Source organism: Condylura cristata, unplaced genomic scaffold, assembly GCF_000260355.1.
Source record: "Condylura cristata isolate star-nosed mole 26May11 unplaced genomic scaffold, ConCri1.0 scaffold00006, whole genome shotgun sequence".
NCBI lineage: Eukaryota > Metazoa > Chordata > Mammalia > Eulipotyphla > Talpidae > Condylura > Condylura cristata.
The window spans coordinates 44,172,151-44,191,763 of NW_004567107.1; the positions used below are offsets into that span (position 1 = coordinate 44,172,151).

Below are 19,613 nucleotides of genomic sequence, written 5' to 3' on the forward strand. Positions count from 1 at the left end.
ACATTATACAGTGACCAAACTTCTCTTGTTAATAGTCCTCAGTGCACCAGTTCTCACTCTAAGAGACCTAAGAATGAGGGGAATGAGGAAGTGCTGGTGGCTTCTGTCGAGGGGATAGTGGGACCTACAGCTCATGGAGACACAAATGACCTCAAGGTCAGTGAAAAGACAGAAGAATCAGCTAAGCTGGGGAACATAGAAGAATCTTTAGAGGAAAAGGCTTCTGCTATCAAGATGCAGCTGGATCGGAATTTATCCAATAATGCTAGGCTCTCTGGTGAGAAATTGACTGATTATATTTTACTTACAAACAGTAAATGGTTTATGATCTGAACCTCTTAAGCCCATGTTTCCTAGGGCAGACACCATACTTTTCCACATAGGTTAACCTATAGTCTATCTAAAGTTATAGAGTAACTTAACCATAAACACAAGTGAGTGTTATAAAAGTCAGGAGCACCTATGCTAGGTATAATGAAATTGTGAGACAAATTGCAGTGCTTTTTGATTTAATGAAAAAGAAGATTCTAAAATGAATTTTCTTGAGTGTAACTCAATTTATAATATACAATAAGTTTTTTGAAACACTACACATGAATTCACATGGTACAGAAATAACCAGTTACAGATAATTCTTTATAGATTCTTAGCTTTTGTCTTAGCATTAAGAAAATAAAGGTCAAGGTTTTTAAAAAGAACAGCAAAAATAGTCCCTCTTGTGAAATGTTGTATAAAGTCTCCTAAATGCTTTTCTTTAAAAGCCATCATCTATAAAACTTACCTACTTTGTTCTTTCCTCCCGCCCCAGCTGCCCCCTCCACCCTCCCAGTATAACTTATTTCTCTGAAATGGCTTCAATACTTCAGTGTTTGTTGGAGATTTTGTCTTTTTACTAATCAGGCTTATTGATAATATTTTATTTCTTTTCATAACCTTCATCTGGTCTGTCCTGTAATTTGGTGAATCCCTTAAATCTGGTCACTCCCCCACCCCGCCCCACCCTCTTCTCCTAGTTCAAGACAATGTAATCTCTTGTCTGTACAATAGCAGAAATTGTTTCCTCTTATTTTTCTATCATCCACTCTGCTCATCAGTTCTTCATATAGTGATCATAGGGATCTTTTAAAAAGATTGTCCTTTAGTAGTTGTCTCAACCTTCTTAATCTTACTCATATTCTACTGAGAAAAGGAAAAACTCCATATCCTAGACCTAATGAATCTTATCCTTCACTATTTTTTCATCCTTACTACCTTTTCCTCTTGAAATATCTTTGTTACTCAACTCTAAATCATAATTTTTTTATCAGTGAGTTTATACTTTTCTAGCGTTAAACAAATAAACATATATTCTTACATGGTAAGTTCCATGATGAGGTGGCATAGAAGATTGTTGGTATACTAAGCAAATATTTGAAATAGGAGAATGATAAGACACGGTTTCTTGAAATGAGTGATATTTGAGTTATGTGTGGCTAATGGAATGAAGATTGCAAGGTGGAGAAGGTAGTGGTGGGAAACAGTTATGCACTACAGATAAGTATATCTTCATAGACTTTCACCCATAATTTTTTACACAAAGGGGTTAATTAACCAGGTTTTGAATTACTTCATGGCTTAGGCTCAGGCCAAACTGTTTGTTTGCTTGTTTATTCATCCATTCATTTATTATTCACTTATTTTTTCAAGATTTATTTATTTATGTTTACAGAACTGGGTTACAGGCCAGAGGTGTGGGGGATGAGAGGATTCACCAGAGATAGAGTGGTGAGCAGAACAGGTAGATCAATTGAAATACACTGCTGAGGGGAGCAGCGGACATGTCAAGAGAGGTCTGCCACGCCATGTAGGTCAGCTCCCTGGCCAGGGATTGAACTCAAGCTGCAGTGGCTTCAGGAGAGCTTCACAGTGCTGTGCTATAACCCGTTGCTCCATCAGGGCGGGTCCAAACAGTTTTATTATTAACATTGACATTTATTCCTTGCATTTGACCTACAGGTTTTGAGACTTGGAAAAACATTTATGTAGAAGACTTGACTAGTTATAGCATCAAAGTTAGTATGTAATGAGTGAAGGAAATTGTGTGTGCGTGTGTGTGTATGTGTGTGTGTGTGTGTTGGGAGGGAGAGAGAAGGGAGTATATAGAGGTGGCAAGGGAAGCGACGTATTTGTGATACTTTTCTCCCTTTATGTTGGTAGTTTATGATGCAGGTTTAATGTAGGAAATACTTTTTATTTGATCTGCACAACCTTACATGTGTACTCTACATATGTCCTCTAAGGTAGAATGTTTTATCAGTAGCAACTCTTAATATCACATATTTGATAAAAATTCTTGTTTTTTGAAACATATCAAAGACTTTGGCTAATTATTATTATTGTCCCAGTTTTTGAGAAAGATTTGTAATAGAATTTCTTTTTAATCATTTACTTTTTTGGCACGCATTTCCTTTTGCTAATCTCCAACGTCTACCTTAGCAGCTATGAAAACTGAATTGGGCTTTGGTGACCAGTCATATTCTGTGGAACTTTGTATGGGAATTCAGAAGATAGGGATTCAGATAAGAATAGTTTAACAAATCTACTCATTAATAATATACACTGCAAGGTTTATTAACAGTCTTTTGTTTTACTCTTCAGGAAACAACTGCTTAAGCACATCTATAAAAGAGGAGATAAAAGCTGAGGATCACCAAGCCTTTGCCATAATTCCACCTTCGAATCCCAATGAGGCTGATTCCATATCTAGTGGCCATATAATGTCTGAAGAATCAGACCCACCCAAGATTCCATGGCCAAAGTCACCTGAGTCATGCTCCTCAGTGGCAGAGAGTAATAGTGTGTTGACAGAGGGAGAAGAGAGTGATGTGGAGAGCCGCAGGAGTGGCCTTGAACCTGGGGAAGTCCAGGTCATCCCCAGTGGAGAGAGAAATGGCTTCAAAGTCCCCAGTGTATGTTGAAATGTCCATTTTTACTGTATTCATTGTATGTTACGAAATCTTGCTTTGGGACAGAAAGAACATTTCACATTTATGAGTGTTAATCTGATTTCCTTTGATGATAGGAGGTAAGCTTGTTGGCTCCCTTGGTGATAATTCAGAACATTGAACTCTTGGTCACCTGTTGGAGCTTAATTAAAATTTTATTCTAAAATTTAACTTTGAGTTAATTATAGATTTGTATGCAATTGTAAGAATAGTACAGAAAGATGTTGCATACTCAAGTTTCTTTCAAAAATACCTTCTTGGAAAACTATAGTAGGCTATTACAAAGGTGCCATTGATACAGTCAAGAAAATGAATGGTTCAGTTATCTGTACTATTAATCAGGCTAGAAGTCATTCACCCATATGGCTCTGACCTCTTGCTGCCAACAGTTAATATTTTTGGGTCTTACCATTTTTATTTTACCATTAGGGCTCTCGTGTTTATGCTTGCTTCCTCTTTACTCTTTCCTCATGAACTCTCTGTAATCAGCTTACCTTTCTTTTGGTCCTTCGCCCAGTTGTAAACAGGCCTCTTACCTCCCAGAAAATTCAAGCCTTCTCTAGATTCAGAGGCTCCCCATTTTGACTCTGCTTAGCTTCTGTTTCTTGCCTTTTTTTGTACATTGTTAGTATTATATGCTTTTAGCATAAATCACCGTTGTAACCATAAAATTATGAGTGGATTAGCCAAACTACGATCGTGTGTAGTGATTGTCAGAATTCATTAATCTCTTTTGGGCTATAATACTTGATCAAGGAATTTAAGTGATAAGGAGAGCCTGGAGTACTTGAGTAGATAAATCTTGCTGGTCACTGAATAGTTCCACTCCCTCCTTTTTTTTTTTTTTTTTTTCCCTTCAGTCCCACTTCTTGATTGCTTCTGCTCACTTCATCTTACCTGGCTTTTTCCTATCTTTAAGTAGCAGAGAAGATTAAATTAGGAAATCAACTTGGAATACTCTATTTGTAAATAGTTTTAGATTGTTATTTAAATATAATTTCCTAATTTACCACAATAACTTTGATCATTTTAAGTATGATTATATATCCTATTGAATTATAAGATATGTATAAAGAACTTGAAAAATAGAAAATTTTGGTATCATTTATTTGAAAATACGACTAACAGGAAAATTGTTGTTTATATTCTAGTAAACAAAATTTACAACTTAATTTCATGTTGTGATTAAAGATAGCAGAGTAGATACTGGTAATCTGTTTGGAATGATCAATGCATCAAATGTTTGTTTAAATTATATTCATTCATTTCCTTTAAAATAACAGTAACTTTTTATTTCCTTGCTTTCAGTGAAGATGTTTTTTACATTAATTTTATCATAATTTCACTGAACAAAAATTAATGACGCAGAAAAGCAAATGCCATTCTTGGCTACGTTACTTGGAGTGACTTGGTCTGCCACTGTCCCTGATCCTTCACCTACACTTCCTTTCCCTCTCTCCTTGATAGTCCTTTATCGGGGTGTTAATACAGCCCATCTAAGTAATAAAGATTATTGCATTTTTGTGTATTTTTGAAGGGTTTTCTTAGTGTCTAAGTTTAGTACTGTGCATATGCTAGTCGCTCTTAGATTTAGCCAGTCTTCTGAGGGGATATTATTTTTTAAAAGAGCTTCTGTCTGTCTATTACTGTGCTTCATGCTTTTCTAGGAATAGACCATATACGTTTGGTCTTTACATATAATTCTTACTGCCCCAGATATTCTTCCTTAGAGAGTTTAATATCTTTCTCTCTCATTGTACTAAAGATTTCTCTGCTCAAATGTTTCCTTGTTAGGCCTTTTTTTGATGAACATATAAAATAGTCTGTTTCTTATCTATTTTCATTCCTTTGTCCTGCTTTATTTTTTCCTCCTGTGCATATTTTCTGGTTAGTATTCAATTTTTACTCTTCTATTATTTGTGCCCTGCTCTTGCTCTGCTGTATACTCCTAGAAAACAAGGACTTGGTGAACTAAGTCCACTTGTAGCTCAGCTCTTAGCACCGGATGGCACACAGTAAGGGCTTAAAAAAATGTATCTTATTGTAGACATTAAATTTTAGCTATTATAAACTGCAGATAAATATACATTTGTATAATTTTGTTATCTTTTCTACATCCCAGTATTTAGACTGCTCTCAGACTTTTCATCATGATTATGTGTTCTGATGTCAGCTTTATTTCCCTACTTTTGCCATTCTTTCTTCAGCATGCAAGGAAATTAGTCAACTGTTGATTAAAACCAACTAGTTTCAAACTGTCTCAGAAATAATTCCCCTTAATTCACCTCCCAACCCTTCTGCTATTTTTTTTTTTAATTCCTTAGGCAGGAATGCTTGTTTCAGCAAGTGCTAGCTGAAAGATATCAGAGTACATTGTGATTTTTACCTTTAATTTTAAAAGTAAAATGTTTTCTGCCCAGAACATAATATTTTATATAAAATTTAAGTGGTTACAATATGACATTAATATAAGACAGAATGACATATAAATGAAAGCACAATTGTTTATTTCTTACTTGATCCTCAAAAGAAGGGTTAGTCATTTCTGAATGGAAGGACATGGACTTCAGTTGGCAATATTGCTTTTTGTTTGGCATAGAAAGCAAAGCTACCTGCCAGATACTTCCATGTGATAGGATGGAAGTTACCAAGTACTTAGATTCTAGATTATAATGAATGTGTAATCCAAAATATTGAGTTTAAATTAGGTTAGAGAACTACTGTAAACTTGGTAACTACTAGTTTTTTTTACAGATTTTATTAGCATACTCTGACTTCAGATAGTATTTTATTATTGTGAAGTAGAAAGATAATTAATTGATTTCGTGGTAACATTAATAGTAAAATGGTGTCCTATTTCTTTTGACTTTAAGATTTAAATTTCTTTAAAAAGAGTGAATTTCCCTATGAGGTAAATAAGTATGAGTTATTCATAAGTATACTGTCATAAGTCATTGCAAACCATAGATTTTTGTTAAAAATAATTATTTAACTATTTGATTCCACCCATTTTTGTCCCATAATTAGAGAATAGAGGGAGAGACCAAAACGGCTAAAAGCTGGCGCCATCCACTTAGTAAGCCTCCAGCAAGATCCCCAATGACTCTAGTGAAGCAGCAAGCAACAAGTGATGAAGGTGAGCTTGTAATTTTTTTCTGTATTTATTCTGTATATACTGTATATCATTTAGCCCTTATTCTGTCAGTTTTTATAAAAAGCTGTTACAAAAAAAATGGATAGTGGGAGTACAAGCTGATACAACCACTATGGAAAGCTGTTTGGAGGTTCCTTAAAAGGATAAAAATAAAGCTTCCATATGACCCAGCAGTCCCATTCCTAAGTATCTACCCAAAGGACACAAAAACTTTGATTCAAAAGGCGACCTGCACCCCCATGTTTATTGCTGTTCTGTTTACAGTAGGAAAGATGTGGAATCAACCCAAATGCCCAAAAAAGAGAATCATGTTTAGTGAAAGAAAAAGAAAAATACCAGATATTTTCACTCATAGCAGGAGTGTAAGGGGTTGGGGGGAAGAGAGAGAGAGAGAGAGAGAGAGAGACAAACAAAAGTATAGAGTAAAAATGAAAACAATGAACAACTATAAACCAGAGACATTTTATGGGGGTGGAAGGGAGAATGGGATCAGAACTGGAGTGGAAAGAGTGCATTAGACTGTGGTGATGGCACATGGGTGAATTGGTGGTGGGAAGACCATGGGGATTTCAACTGAGATGGAGAAAATGTGCAAAATGAAGAATGATATAAAATATATATAGATATTACTAATTTTAAACTCCTAAAAATGGAACTACCATATGACCCACCAATTCAACAACTAGGGATCTATCCAAAGGATACAAAAAAAAAGATACCTGCACCCTATGTTTATTGCAGCACTATTCACAATAGGTGAGATATGGAAACAACCCAAATGCCCAAAAACAGATAACTGGGATGGTTTCACTTATATGGGAATCAAGTCATGAATTGGGGGAAAATGATGATGATGATGATGATAAAATAATAATGATAATAATAACAAAGCAGGTAACAAAAATAAGAGACAAGGGAGGGGGAGGAAAAGGGATCAAAATGGGAGAGAAGAGCACAAGGGACTATGGTGAAAGGTCATGGGTGAACTGGTGGTGGGAATTTTATGGGGAATATACAATGATGTAGAATATATACATTTAAAAAAGAAAAGAAATGTTAAAAAGTAGTTGCTAAGAAGAATCAACTCAATTGGATGATAAATTTTCTTGGAAGGAAGACTGGTGCAGAAAGTATGTAACCTTTAACAAAACAACCTCTGTATTCCACTTACTTAAAATCTTACATACCGTGTCTCCATACTCAACCTTTTGGGGAGACTATCAAATGGGACACTGCCTTGTGAAAAGTAAAGCATTATACTCAAATGTTAGTGATTATTAACTTGGAAATTGAAGAATAAGCAATTAAAAGAGAACTGATACCCAGGATAGACAAGTAAATAGTAAAAGGATAGTAAATTTCATTAAATGAGTTCAAGTGTTTTTCATTTTTTCAATTTTTATTGAACAAAAGGCAAGGGCTAAGCATTTGTCTTCAATGACCTACAAGAGATACTGGACATAAGCAGACACAAGAATAGTTCACAGGTGAACTAGGGGTTGGAATTTTACAGGGACTACACAATGCACTTATTTGGTAAAAGATATAAATTAAAAAATGATGTACAGACACACGCACATACATAGACATATATACATTACATATACATACATACACACACATACAAATTAAACAACAATGAAAAAGAAGTTGACCTAATGGCAGTGGATACTATAAAGAGATCAAAGGTAGAAATAAATAAATGAATTTTGATTTTAGGATAAATATTTGTTTCACATAATCTTGCCATAATATTAGTGAAAGTCTTTCCCTTTCAGATGATGGATAAAATTGGTTATTTCTGACATCTTAAAATATTCTATAAGAAGAAGAGAAATTCATCTCAAAAGATATAAAATCATGGAATTAACATGCTATAGTCTTTGCACTTTTCTATTTTAAACTTAAATCCTTTAAATTAGTAACACCCTCTTGTGTGAGAAATTATATATATATATATATATAATACTTCCATATCATGTTATGCTTTGTTTGGCAAAACAATTATATTTTTAGTTACATTGTGGTGATGTGGTTTGAATGTAAAGTACAACAGCTTTATTTACAAACAGTAGCCATTCCTGGATAGATTCATTCATTTGTTTTTGTCTTTTAGTTTTTGTTAGTTCTTTTCAAATATGTCTTTTTTGTTATCTTCAGTGAAAAATCAGACCATTACTCAGCCACTTCTTTCTTTCCTACATGTCTTGTTGTATCATGAGGGCCTTTAAATTTTTTTTTCCATGACTGCAAGGATCAGTTCAAGAAGGTTTTCTGTAAAGAGACCTTTCTGGAGATATTTGCCTTTATTGCTTAAATAAAATTAATTAGGTCATGTGTCTTTGAAGAAGCTGTATAGAGAGTATCATGAATCTTACTTTCAAGCTTCTTAGTTTAAATAAATTTATCAGAGTAGACATCTTTGGCAGATTTTTTTTTTTTTTTTGCTTTTTCTCTTTTATATTTCATTGTTTCAGAAAAATTATCAGTGTTTGGTGATCTGGTGATGATAGTTTCTGTAACATCAATTCAAGGTGGAATTCTGTCTCTAGAAATACAAGTAATGAAGCCTATTTGTGTTAATTTTCATATCTAATCATGTTAAATTCTTCTTCCTCAAACTACTTCCCTCTTAGTTTCAAGAAAAAGGATAATTCTGTATAAAATAATTAATAATTAATCTACATTACTTATAAATTTTAATTACCTTCCCCCATCGGCACCTATCTTCAACTTATGTTCTTGGAGAACTATGCTAACATATGAGAAAAAAAATTTTTTTGCAGTATCCTTATTTTCCTAGGGAGTTTATTTTGATATGTGCCATCATAAATTGGCCTAGAGTTTCTCCTTTGAGAGCAATTCTGATTTCAGTCAGTATAGCTTGCAAAATTTATAGATGAATTGGTTTAACGAATTCATCTCAAGGGTTTGAGGTTAAATATCTTGCTGAAACATTGATGATTATAGCCTTTCAGCAGTCTCTCACTCTATTTTAATATGTTAAGGACTCTTGTGGCACTCTGCAGATTTTTGAGAATTGTTAAGAAAAATCAGGGAATTTCAATGATGACTGAAGATTTTTAAAAGCTGAAAATGGATTTTAGGCTGAAAATGGAAACTGTTCTTTGGCCGGTGGTGCATTATTTATATTACCAGGCACTTGAATAGTGATGCTTCAGCTATTGGTCTCTGTATAGTTGGAAGTGAATGGACATTATCATTATTGGAAAGTGATAAACTATTGGTTTAGAGGTGTCTGGAAGCATACATCTCCAAACTGCCTACTTCTGGGAATTCTCTATCCTAACTTCTCAGCTCCTTTTGCTGCTTAGATGGAAGTAGGTGTGTATCCCAGTAGGAACATAGTCAATTAGAGCATTTGAGAAATTATATCTCTAAACAACAATCATCATCTCCTATTAGTGAATGAGCATTTTTATTCTGAGATGGAATTTGATTCCCATACAGAAAAGCAGTAAAAGAAAAATTTACTGATCTAGCACCTCTGGGAAACCTACATGCAATTGGAAGATAAGGGTTGTTCTTTTTTTTTTTTTTTTTTAACACAGTGCAGTGACTTTTTGATACCCAAATGCCTTAAACTGTCAAGATAATTCTGATTGGTGACAGGTCTAGTAATTACAGGACTATGAGGGGTTCCTGTTCTTTTCTGGAAGATTTTCCGTGCTCAGTAGCAAAGCCCAAGGGTCTGTGGTGGTGGAGCAGAGAATACATAAGAAGAGTGGTGTAAAATTTAGCCTCTTCCCAAAAAAACTACCATCTAATTCATGTTTTTGCTGTTATTAAAAAATGATCTTAAATCTGTACTACATATTAATTATTGATAACTTAAAAGAAATTACTAACCCACCTCTGATGTTCTTTTAATATGTAGACAGCTATATGAGGTGATCCTTAAAATTCTTTACCTTTTCCTATTATTAAGTTAATTATACACATGTTGAATTGAAAAAGACTTTACAAGAAAGTACATTCGTGGGTGATTTTATTTTTGAAGGTTTCTGGCTATTTGCCCATGTGATTGATATCCAGGTATAGTATAGACAAGCTCAGAAATGTGTCTTTCTTTTTTTGTGGCTGATGAGAATGCATGCTCAAAAACTCTAACACATATGCCTAAATATTGCAGCTTTTGTACACGATAAGTGACTTTAAAGCCATTCATGATCTACGAGCATCGCTTTCTAGTTTCATTTCCTCATTTGCCCTGTATGAATCCACCCTTCCCCCCAATCAGAAAACTTTTTCTCCATCTGACTATAGTTTGTTACATTAGGCTTTTCTGCTTTTCATTAAACCATTACTTTATCTGTGATACGCTTTTTCTTCTTGGAATAATTTTCATCTACTTTTCACCACCTATTCATCCTTTGCTATGTATACTGTCCTATATTCTGTACTTAGTTTTATCATACTACTTGTAACCTTACATTATGCCTTTCTTTTTGCCTTCCCCTTGAGAAACAAGGTCAATTTTTGTGGCTGAAATCACTCTGTGGATCCAAGAATAGGAAGGACATGGTGATCAGTAACCTAAAATCAACCAATGAAACAAATAACCACTTTAATAAATATATACTGTAAATTCATGTCCAGGAAATATTCTCTGTATGTATATGTGTATAGGAAAACAATCTGTTTTAATTAAATATCTATATATGCATGCATGTACACACATATAAATATGTAACAAAATATGGCAGTGGCTCAGTTTTATATCTTACATTGGAAACTTCTTTATGTTCAATCCTAGAATGTACTCATAGTCAAAATGAAACTGACACATTACAGATATGGCTAAGTGCCTTGCAGACTTAAGGTTTCCTACAATAATGATATCCCATTGTGATAGTTTCTAGCCAGCACTTTCATTTCTTTATTCCCCTCTTTTTCCTCCCCTCCTTTCTTCCTCATTCATTCTCCCACTACCTATCTACAGATGTAGCTACCTATTCATCTGTCTTGATTCCCAGCATGACATCAGATTAAAAAAATTTTAGATTCATACTTGCTTCTTCTAACTATCATGTTAGATAGCAAACTGGAGCTGCGCAAACTCCAGAACGTGTCTTGAACTGATATTAGGCAAATAGACATCCTGTGATGACATCAGTATTTTGAACATTAATTTTGTCAGTTCCCTTTTCTTAATGTTCATGGTTCATTGATTGTTCTTTGAGGCGCTCATCTTGCATACATGTATATTTGTTTCCTAACATATTGCTACTTTTGAACATTTTGTTATGTTTGTTTTCAATGTAAAATTTGTAGCATTTTTGGGCCCTCCCAGGTGGTGCAGTGGGTTATGATGCAGCACTACAAGCTAGCTGCAGCTGCTTGGGTGTGAGTTTGATCCTCGGCTATACAGGTGATCCAAATGGCACAGCAGACCTCCCCTGTCTCCCCTGCTCTGCCCCTCAGTAGTGTACTTCATCATTCTGCCTGTTCTTCTCCCCACTCTGTTCTGGTGAATCCTCTCATAGCCCCTGAACTCTGACCTATATCCCAGTTGTGTATGCATAAAGGGATGAATCTTAAAAAAATAATTTTTAGCATTTTCTGCAGTTGATTTTCAGTACAGTCACTGCTTTTGTACTTATTTTATTTTTGGTTGAGTGATAAGCAATTGTAAAGTAAGGGCAAGCCTAACAGGTAAACAGGATTTGTGTTCAAATTTCATGAACACATAGTGATTGGCATGAATAAACTTACTATATTGTCATTTGAATTGTGTTAGTGACTATGAGTGTAAACTTGAAAGTTTATAAGAAAATACGTTTGTTATCAGATGATTTAAATCTTATATGCTGAAAAATAAGAAAAAATATAATAAGCATTTCTTTTGAAAAAAAAAAAAGGTATTTTAAAGAGACATGGATTGTCAATGTAATGGACTATATTAACAGATAACCCTTCAGTTAAAAACTAGTATAAATAAAAATAAAAATTAAAAAACCTAATCTTCATTCATGCCTGGAGAAGCAAAAACATAAAAAGGCTAGTATTCTCCATGTCTATAATCATAGTCAACCAGCTCCAGCACCCTACATGGAATTGTTTTGAAGGTTAAGAGACTAAAGCATACAGAAAAGTGTTTTGCACATAATTGATATTTGTTGTTACTGTTGTGGTATTTTTATGAGGAGTGGGAGGAGAGTAATAATAGAGGTCTTAAGAAATGAGGGAACTCCAAGGGGGTGGGGATTTAGAGAAAAAGGACATCCAGATTGGGAAAGGAGAACTAATGCTGTGCTTGTTGGGGAAATATGTTGGGATAAGAGTAGAGGCTGGGAAATCAGAACTCTTAAGATTCCTCAGACATACAAAGATGGTCTCTTAAAAAACTGTGTGTGCCCTTAGTTAAAGGTATGCTTGGAAAACAAAAACAAAAACAAAACAACCATAAGCAAGGCACAGGTCAAGAGCATTTACCTGCCTGGCTTTGGTTTTGGGTTGGGAAAAGTGAGAGGATAAGATGAGAGTCACCCTAACTATTCTTCTACCATAGGACTGTCATCAAATTTATGCTTTATATTGTAAGTTAGACATTTAAAGTAAAAGTGGATCCTGGCTAAGTAATGCCTCCAGGACATATAACATAAGAAATTGCAAAATCTTTTGAATACACCCTGAAGAGCACATCTGGCTAACTAATACACAATAAAAGTCTTTTTATTTATGTGTGTGTGTATAATTTGTTTTATATCATTCTTCATTTTGTACATTTTTTCATCTCAGTTGTAATCCCTGTGGACTTCCCATCACCAATTCACTCATGTGCCATCACCATAGTTCTGTGTGTTCTTTCCATCCCAGTTTTGATCCTGTTCTCCTCTCCACCCCTCATAGAACGCCTCTGGTTTATAGTTGTTTGTTGATTTTCATTTTCACTTTATTACAATTGCTTTCTTTTTTCTTTCTTCTGATCCTTTACACTCCTGTTGTGAGTGAAACCATCTGGTATTTTTCTTTTTCTTTCTGGCTTATTTCACTAAGCATGGTCCCTTCTAGCTCCATCTATGTTGCTGCAAATGGTATGAGTTTGTCTTTTCTGGTTGTTGAGCACAATAGATTTTGACCGGAGTCCTGTGTCCTATGTATGTACTTCTTTTCTTTGGCATTAGCTTCCTCTTGTTTAAAATGTGAGAATGATTAGCCCTCCTAACCTACAGGTTCATAAAGGGATTGTTTGCATTTTGAAATAACATGTGGTGATGTTGTTACAGGACAACCCTGATATGAAATGGGTTGCCTGACTGGTTCCTTACCCATGTGTTTAAAGGGACTTATTATAAGACATAACAGTACTTAACTGTAAGGCACACAAAAAAAGATTAATAAAGGCTTTATTTATGAAAGAAGGGGAAATGAAGAAATTAATAACTTGGGGATAGAGAGAAGGAGATAAATTGATAATTGTGTTCTGCCAGTTTGCTGAGTTGTAATCCCAACAGCACACTGAGAGCTGGTGAAAAGCCAAGAGCCAGGAAACCCCCAAGACACACATGTCTGGTTATATATCAGACAGATAAGCAGACCTGGCTGCTTAACTTCACCCTCAGTTTCCAGCAATCCTCCCTTCAGTGATGATGATGATGATATGGGATTTGTCATTTCTTGTGTCTTGCTCTGTTTTGGTCTGCAGTTGGGGGAGTCCACAAAACCTGTGTCTGTGGAATTTGTTTAAGGCATTCTTTCTCCCCAACAGTATGTTAAGTTCATTGCCACTGGACTAAAACTGTTTTTAATCACTCTTCAAGTATGATCTCTAGAACAATTAAACAGGAAGCTGGAAAGGTACAGATACCCATCTGTGCAGTGTTTACTCAAGTGATGAGGTGATTCCACTTAAGGTTTGAATATTGACAAAAATTAGATTAATGTTCTGGTCATGGCTCTGATTTTCTCTAATCTGATCCTTCTGGATGACTCTTTATAAATCATCAGTTCAACAAGTATAGTACTTTAATAAGCTGTTTAGCATCTCTTTGAAATTAAAGATAGCCTAGATCCCAGTCCCCCTCTGTAATGTCTTCATGCCTTCAGTGTTAAAATTAGAATGTATTTCAGGCAGTGTTAAGCAATTCATTTTTCGGACAGTCTGTCCATATTAATACTGTAATTCATTTAGTAATGAATTAAATATTTAGATACAGAATTGGAAGAGAGGGAAATTGCTGCTTTAATTAGGGCTTTTTCTTGGATTTTGGCCAGTATTTAACATATTTAACTTAGGATTTCAGTTATTTTGAAGAAAAATGTGCACATTAAGTATAAAGTATAAGGGAAATCTCAGTTGCTCAGGTCTGAAAGAATTGAAATATTCCCCAGATAGTTTTCTGTGTTCAAGTTTACATTGTAAATGTACATTGAATTGCTAAACTGGTCATGAGCATACACTTTAAGACTAAAACATCCACTGATTTTATGTCATTGGAGAAATTTGTTTTCAGTTGGGATTGCCTCATATTTCCTGTGTTGTTTTCTGACTTTTACACATCCCTTAGCCATTGTATGTATTGGTAGTACATAGATTCTCTCTTAGGTAATTTAAAAGGACATTACTAAAACAAGAACTTTACTAACAAAAGGACTTTATTTAGAATCACAGTTTTACTTTACCTTTGGTAAATAGATATATATTTTTTTAAAGATTTATTTATTCATATGGAACTGGGGTACAGGCCAGAGATGTGGAGGGTGAGAGGATTCACCAGAGACAGAGAGAGGAGCAGAACAGGCAGATCGACGAAGTACACTGCTGAGGGGAGCAGCGGGCGGGTCAGGAGAGGTCTGCCACGCCATGTGGTCACCTCCGGGGCAGGTGGGAATCGAACTCATGCGGAAGTGGCTTTAGCTTCTCAGTGCTGTGCTTTAACCCGCCGCGCCACCAGGGAGGGCCTGTAGATATTTTGAGGGAGAATTATGCCCACCTACACTATGCATGCTGTAACTCTCCTTTCTAATAGTATTGATAGATTTTATTTTTTGTATTTGCAGGGTTTATTAAGTGGATAAATCAAGTAATTTATAAAGATGTCTTTTATTGATTCAGATTCTATGAATGTTATTTTAAGTATTACAGTAAATAAAATCTCGTTTTAAATACTGGAATCACTCATTTGTTTTTGTCAGATGGTAGTGAATATAATTCTCTTTATGTTGGGCAACATGAAACCTGCCTGTTAGTCTTTCTAAGGCTGTTTATTGCTTTGTGGCCTTGAGAACTATGTTATTATAATAATCTCTTTGAGCCTCTTCATACATATACTGATCTGTGTAATGAAATGGCTGTATAAGTGATCCTAATGTTTCATTCAAACTCTGAAAGTTTTCAGTTCTGTGAAAATCAAATAGAAAAGGGCACTATCTAGATGTTGCCCCATGCTAGCCTTTTGTTGAAAAGCAAAATAGTTAAATATAAGAAAATTCCTCCTCACCAACAGTGTTTCCCCTCTATAAAAATGTTTTTTTCTGAAAATTTTGAAAAAAAGTGCTTTTTTATGACTACTGCATGCCATGCTCCAAATGTTATTAATTTTTATATAACAATCTCTTCTCTTTGTTCCATCAGTTCTTTTTAGCTTGAGGAAATATTATACTTTCATAATAAATATAGTTTTATTTCTGTCTGTTTAAGCAATACAGCAGCAACTTCAGCAGATTGTTAAGTAGATTGGTTTGGAATGTTTGTTGATAGGTCACACCATTGTTTTCCTGAGTTATTTAAACATAAAACTCTAGATGTTGTTGGCACTCAGATTTAATGGATATTTTATCTAGTGTTCAACGGTGTAATAATAGTCGGATGTTCTCAGCTAGCTTAATTTCCCTGTCAGCTAATTCCACTGAAGCCTCAGTGGTATTGACTTTTAGGGCAGTGTGGGGAATAGAAATCAAAAACACCTTGCTCTTATTATGCCTTGTGCTTGGAAAAACTGGGATTGAACTAGCTTTTTAGATTATATTATGTACTTGCCCTTCATACTTTTCAGAATCAGTCTTGAAGCTTTTCTAAACATGGTTGGTATGATCAGGGGTCTGAGTGCTGAAAGTAGTCGATTATAAAATGATAGTTAGGACTTTGATTCTTTTAAATTCATGATTTCTTGTTACTTTCAAGTCCTGTAGAAAATATTTGAGGAATAATTTTTGATACTATAATTGCAGTCATTTTATTCTTTCAAAAAGTAAACTGTTGTATTAAGTGTATGATTTTGCTGATGTTGATTTTTAGAAAATCTATACAAAATTGCAATTCATACAACTTAAAGTTAAGACTTTACTTTTTTGAACTTCCAAACAACTCCCTTTTCCTGCAGACAAAGATGTCTTCATCCTGTAGGCCATTGAAATTATTTCCATTAATTTTATTTACACTATTTGTAAAACTGTGTATTTTGAACTAAGTATACAAAGTTAAAAATTTATATAGATTTTAAAACTAAATTTTAAGTACCTATGTGGTCTTCATTTTCATTATTTTGAGTCTGGCAGTATTCTTGCACAGTGACATTTGAGGACCATCGTCACAGATTTTAGGAAGGGATTTTTCATTCCTGTGGGATTCAGTGACATATCCAAAGCTCCAAAAGAGTGAAATGGTTAGAATGTGACTTAACCAACATTTGAATTTTTACATAGCATTGTTTTATTCTTTTTCTTTTTCCTGAAACTTAAGTTCCCAAGTTTTAGGGAAATTTTGAGGTAACTGTTTTTATAGACATACCAAGTGGAGTTCTGAATTCTTCAGTGATGTTGTTTTGTTGTTCCCGTTTGTCCTGGGGACAATTTTTCCAAGATGGAAACATGCAGTATTTCTGTTGTGATGCTAATAAAGACTAGAAGCTTTAGGAGAAAGGTATGCCATTATGTGTAACCATGTTTGAATGCTTCTCAAACATTTTCATATTGTCAAGGCCCCTCCCCCCCTTTTTTTAATAGGCTTTATAATGTTTTCTGATTCCCAAGGATCTCAGATCAGAATCTTGGGAGAGACAGTCCAAAATGGGAATTTAGTGCTGCCTATTTAAATAATAACAAAAAGTACAACTGACAGAACCAACTGATGGCTTTGGGTGTAGAATAACAGAATGAACATTTGCTGCCATATCCTCTCATTTTTGCATATTTTCTACAATTGTTCAGGTCCTGTGTCCCTAGTAATTGACATATGGCTGCCCTTCATGAAGTTTTTCTCTGTCCATGTATATTGTATTGTATGCATATGTGAAATTAGCAGCTCTTCTTTGTGGTCTATCAAGTGCTATCCCTATTAGTTATTGGTTAAGAGGTTTTGTTTTCCTTTATGTAAATAATCAGAGCTGACATTTGCTAAGAGGAGCTGTTTTACAGATAAATTGCAGCATCTAGTGTTTCTTTGCTTGGAGATCTATTTTGGCTATTTTTAACTTTGTATTATAGATGCTGTTAATGAAATAGCTTGAGAAGCTGATGGTTTCTCCCATAGAAGCTTTAAAATCCTAACAGATAAAGAATTGCTTGTTTTTATTTCCACTGTCTGTCATTTTGCCTGGCAGACTCTGAATTTGATGTCCTGTCTTTTTCACTTATCATTGGTTTTATTCTCAGAATAATTTCCTTATGGTGCTATGTAGTCAACTTCCTAAAGACAAATTAGCTTATTTTTAGACATTTTCTTCTATTTCCACCACGTTGTGAGCATCTACTGTGATGCTTTCTTCCTATTTGCATACATTATCAATGATTATTATTTACAGTTCTTTTAGGTAGTATTATCATTTCTTTTTACTGAAGAAACAGGTCAGAGACCTGATTTACCCAAGGTCTGTTATTGGAAGGTAACAGACTATGAATGCTGTCCGTTTAGGATCTCAAGTTTGCACTCTTTTTACTTTATCATATTAGCAACCTCCAGGAATAACCAGTACTATCTGATATGTATTACAATATATAGCACATGTGAAATATAGAATTATCATTCTTTAAGAAATTAAAATAACTTTAGTAATGCTAAAATTCTCTGTGAAACCTATCTCCAAGTGGTACCATGATTTTTAGGGTATTTTCATATAAGAACTCTGCTTTGAATATTTCAATTATTTAAGCCAATGAATTAAAAGAATTGGAATGCATTCTTTAAAATGTTTTGATATCTCTATTATTGTAAGTTTATGCATAATGAATTATACTGTATCTGTTTGATTTAAGTGATTTAGACATGAAACAATGGGATTTGCTGTTTTCCATTGTTACATTAGCATTTTATGGGTATCTGATGTATAATTTATTTCTTAAAGATTTCTTTCTTTATGCATACAAGAACTGGGGTGTAGGCTAGAGGTGTGGGAGGTGAGAGGATTCACCAGACAGGGGAGAGCAGAATAGTCATATCTACTGAAATATGCTGCTGAGAGGAGCAGCAGCAGAAGATGCTTTAGCTTCTTAGTGCTGTGTTTTAACCCACTGTGCCACCAGGGTGGGCCTGATACTAACATTTTAGTTGAAAATGCACAAATGTATTTGTTGTTCTTTGTGTGTATAATGACCTCTCTTTTTCTATTGTGGGTTACCTTATTGATACTCATTTGCTGGATGTTAAAATGGAAACAGTTGAAATTTAAAATACATACTTAAAATTAACTAAAGTGCATAAAGTTACATTTATTTGCATAAAAATGATACTACTAAGCCATAGGTAAAAAGACAAGAGTGGTATAGTTTTTCAGTTTTACTTTTTGTTTTTTTAAAACTATTTAATACTATTTGATTTTTATATCTGTTTCTGTGTTCAGTCTGTTACAATATATTGCTCTGGTTGGAGTTTATTAACAAAGTCCAGCTTCACACAGATACATCATTTGAAGGGGGGAAGGTCCAGTATTTATTTTATTTAATTTTATTTTTTTAATTAGTAAACTTATTTTCTTTCACCACTGTTCATTTTTGGACAGTTTTTGATTTCTCCCCTTCAGGGGAGTCTCTGTAGTGTACTCCTACCACCAAAGCTTTCCTGATCCATTCCACCATTCCTTGTGCTCTTCCCTACCTTGTTTTGTCCCCTCCCTCTCCCCTGTATGGTCAGCTTGCAAGTTCTGTCTTTTTCTGGGTGGACAGACAGGAGAGGGGAGCACAAGTCAGTTGGCACTTTAATCATCTTTTCATTTAATAGTCTTATTCTTCTTTGACGCGCAAAACTTAACAAGTTGTAGTTTATTTAACATCAGTTGGAATGTAGAACCTGAAATCCTATCAGTGAACTTTTGTACTTTTAAATACTATTTAATTGGCCTTTCTTGCACTGAGTGACTTTTATGTATGCATTATTTTGTAATGTGCCTTGGAAATCTTTTTGAGTTATACAGATCTCTTTATAGAATATTTAAAAATTACATTTGTAATTATCACCATTAGTTCCTTCAGAAAGAGCTTTAAAAATTAGAAAGCTGGCCCTCCCTGGTGGCACAGTG

General features: G+C 34.5%; 1 protein-coding gene across 1 annotated transcript in view; it reads left to right on the plus strand.

The window, feature by feature from the left end:
* KDM4C (lysine (K)-specific demethylase 4C) overlaps window positions 1-19,613 on the plus strand; it is a 349,283-nt gene that overhangs the window by 191,515 nt on the left and 138,155 nt on the right. Inside the window, exons 10-12 of the mRNA XM_004677654.2 lie at window positions 36-277; window positions 2,638-2,948; window positions 6,012-6,120. Of these exons, the coding sequence (XP_004677711.1) occupies window positions 36-277; window positions 2,638-2,948; window positions 6,012-6,120 (662 nt within the window). The remainder of the gene's footprint in view (window positions 1-35; window positions 278-2,637; window positions 2,949-6,011; window positions 6,121-19,613) is intronic.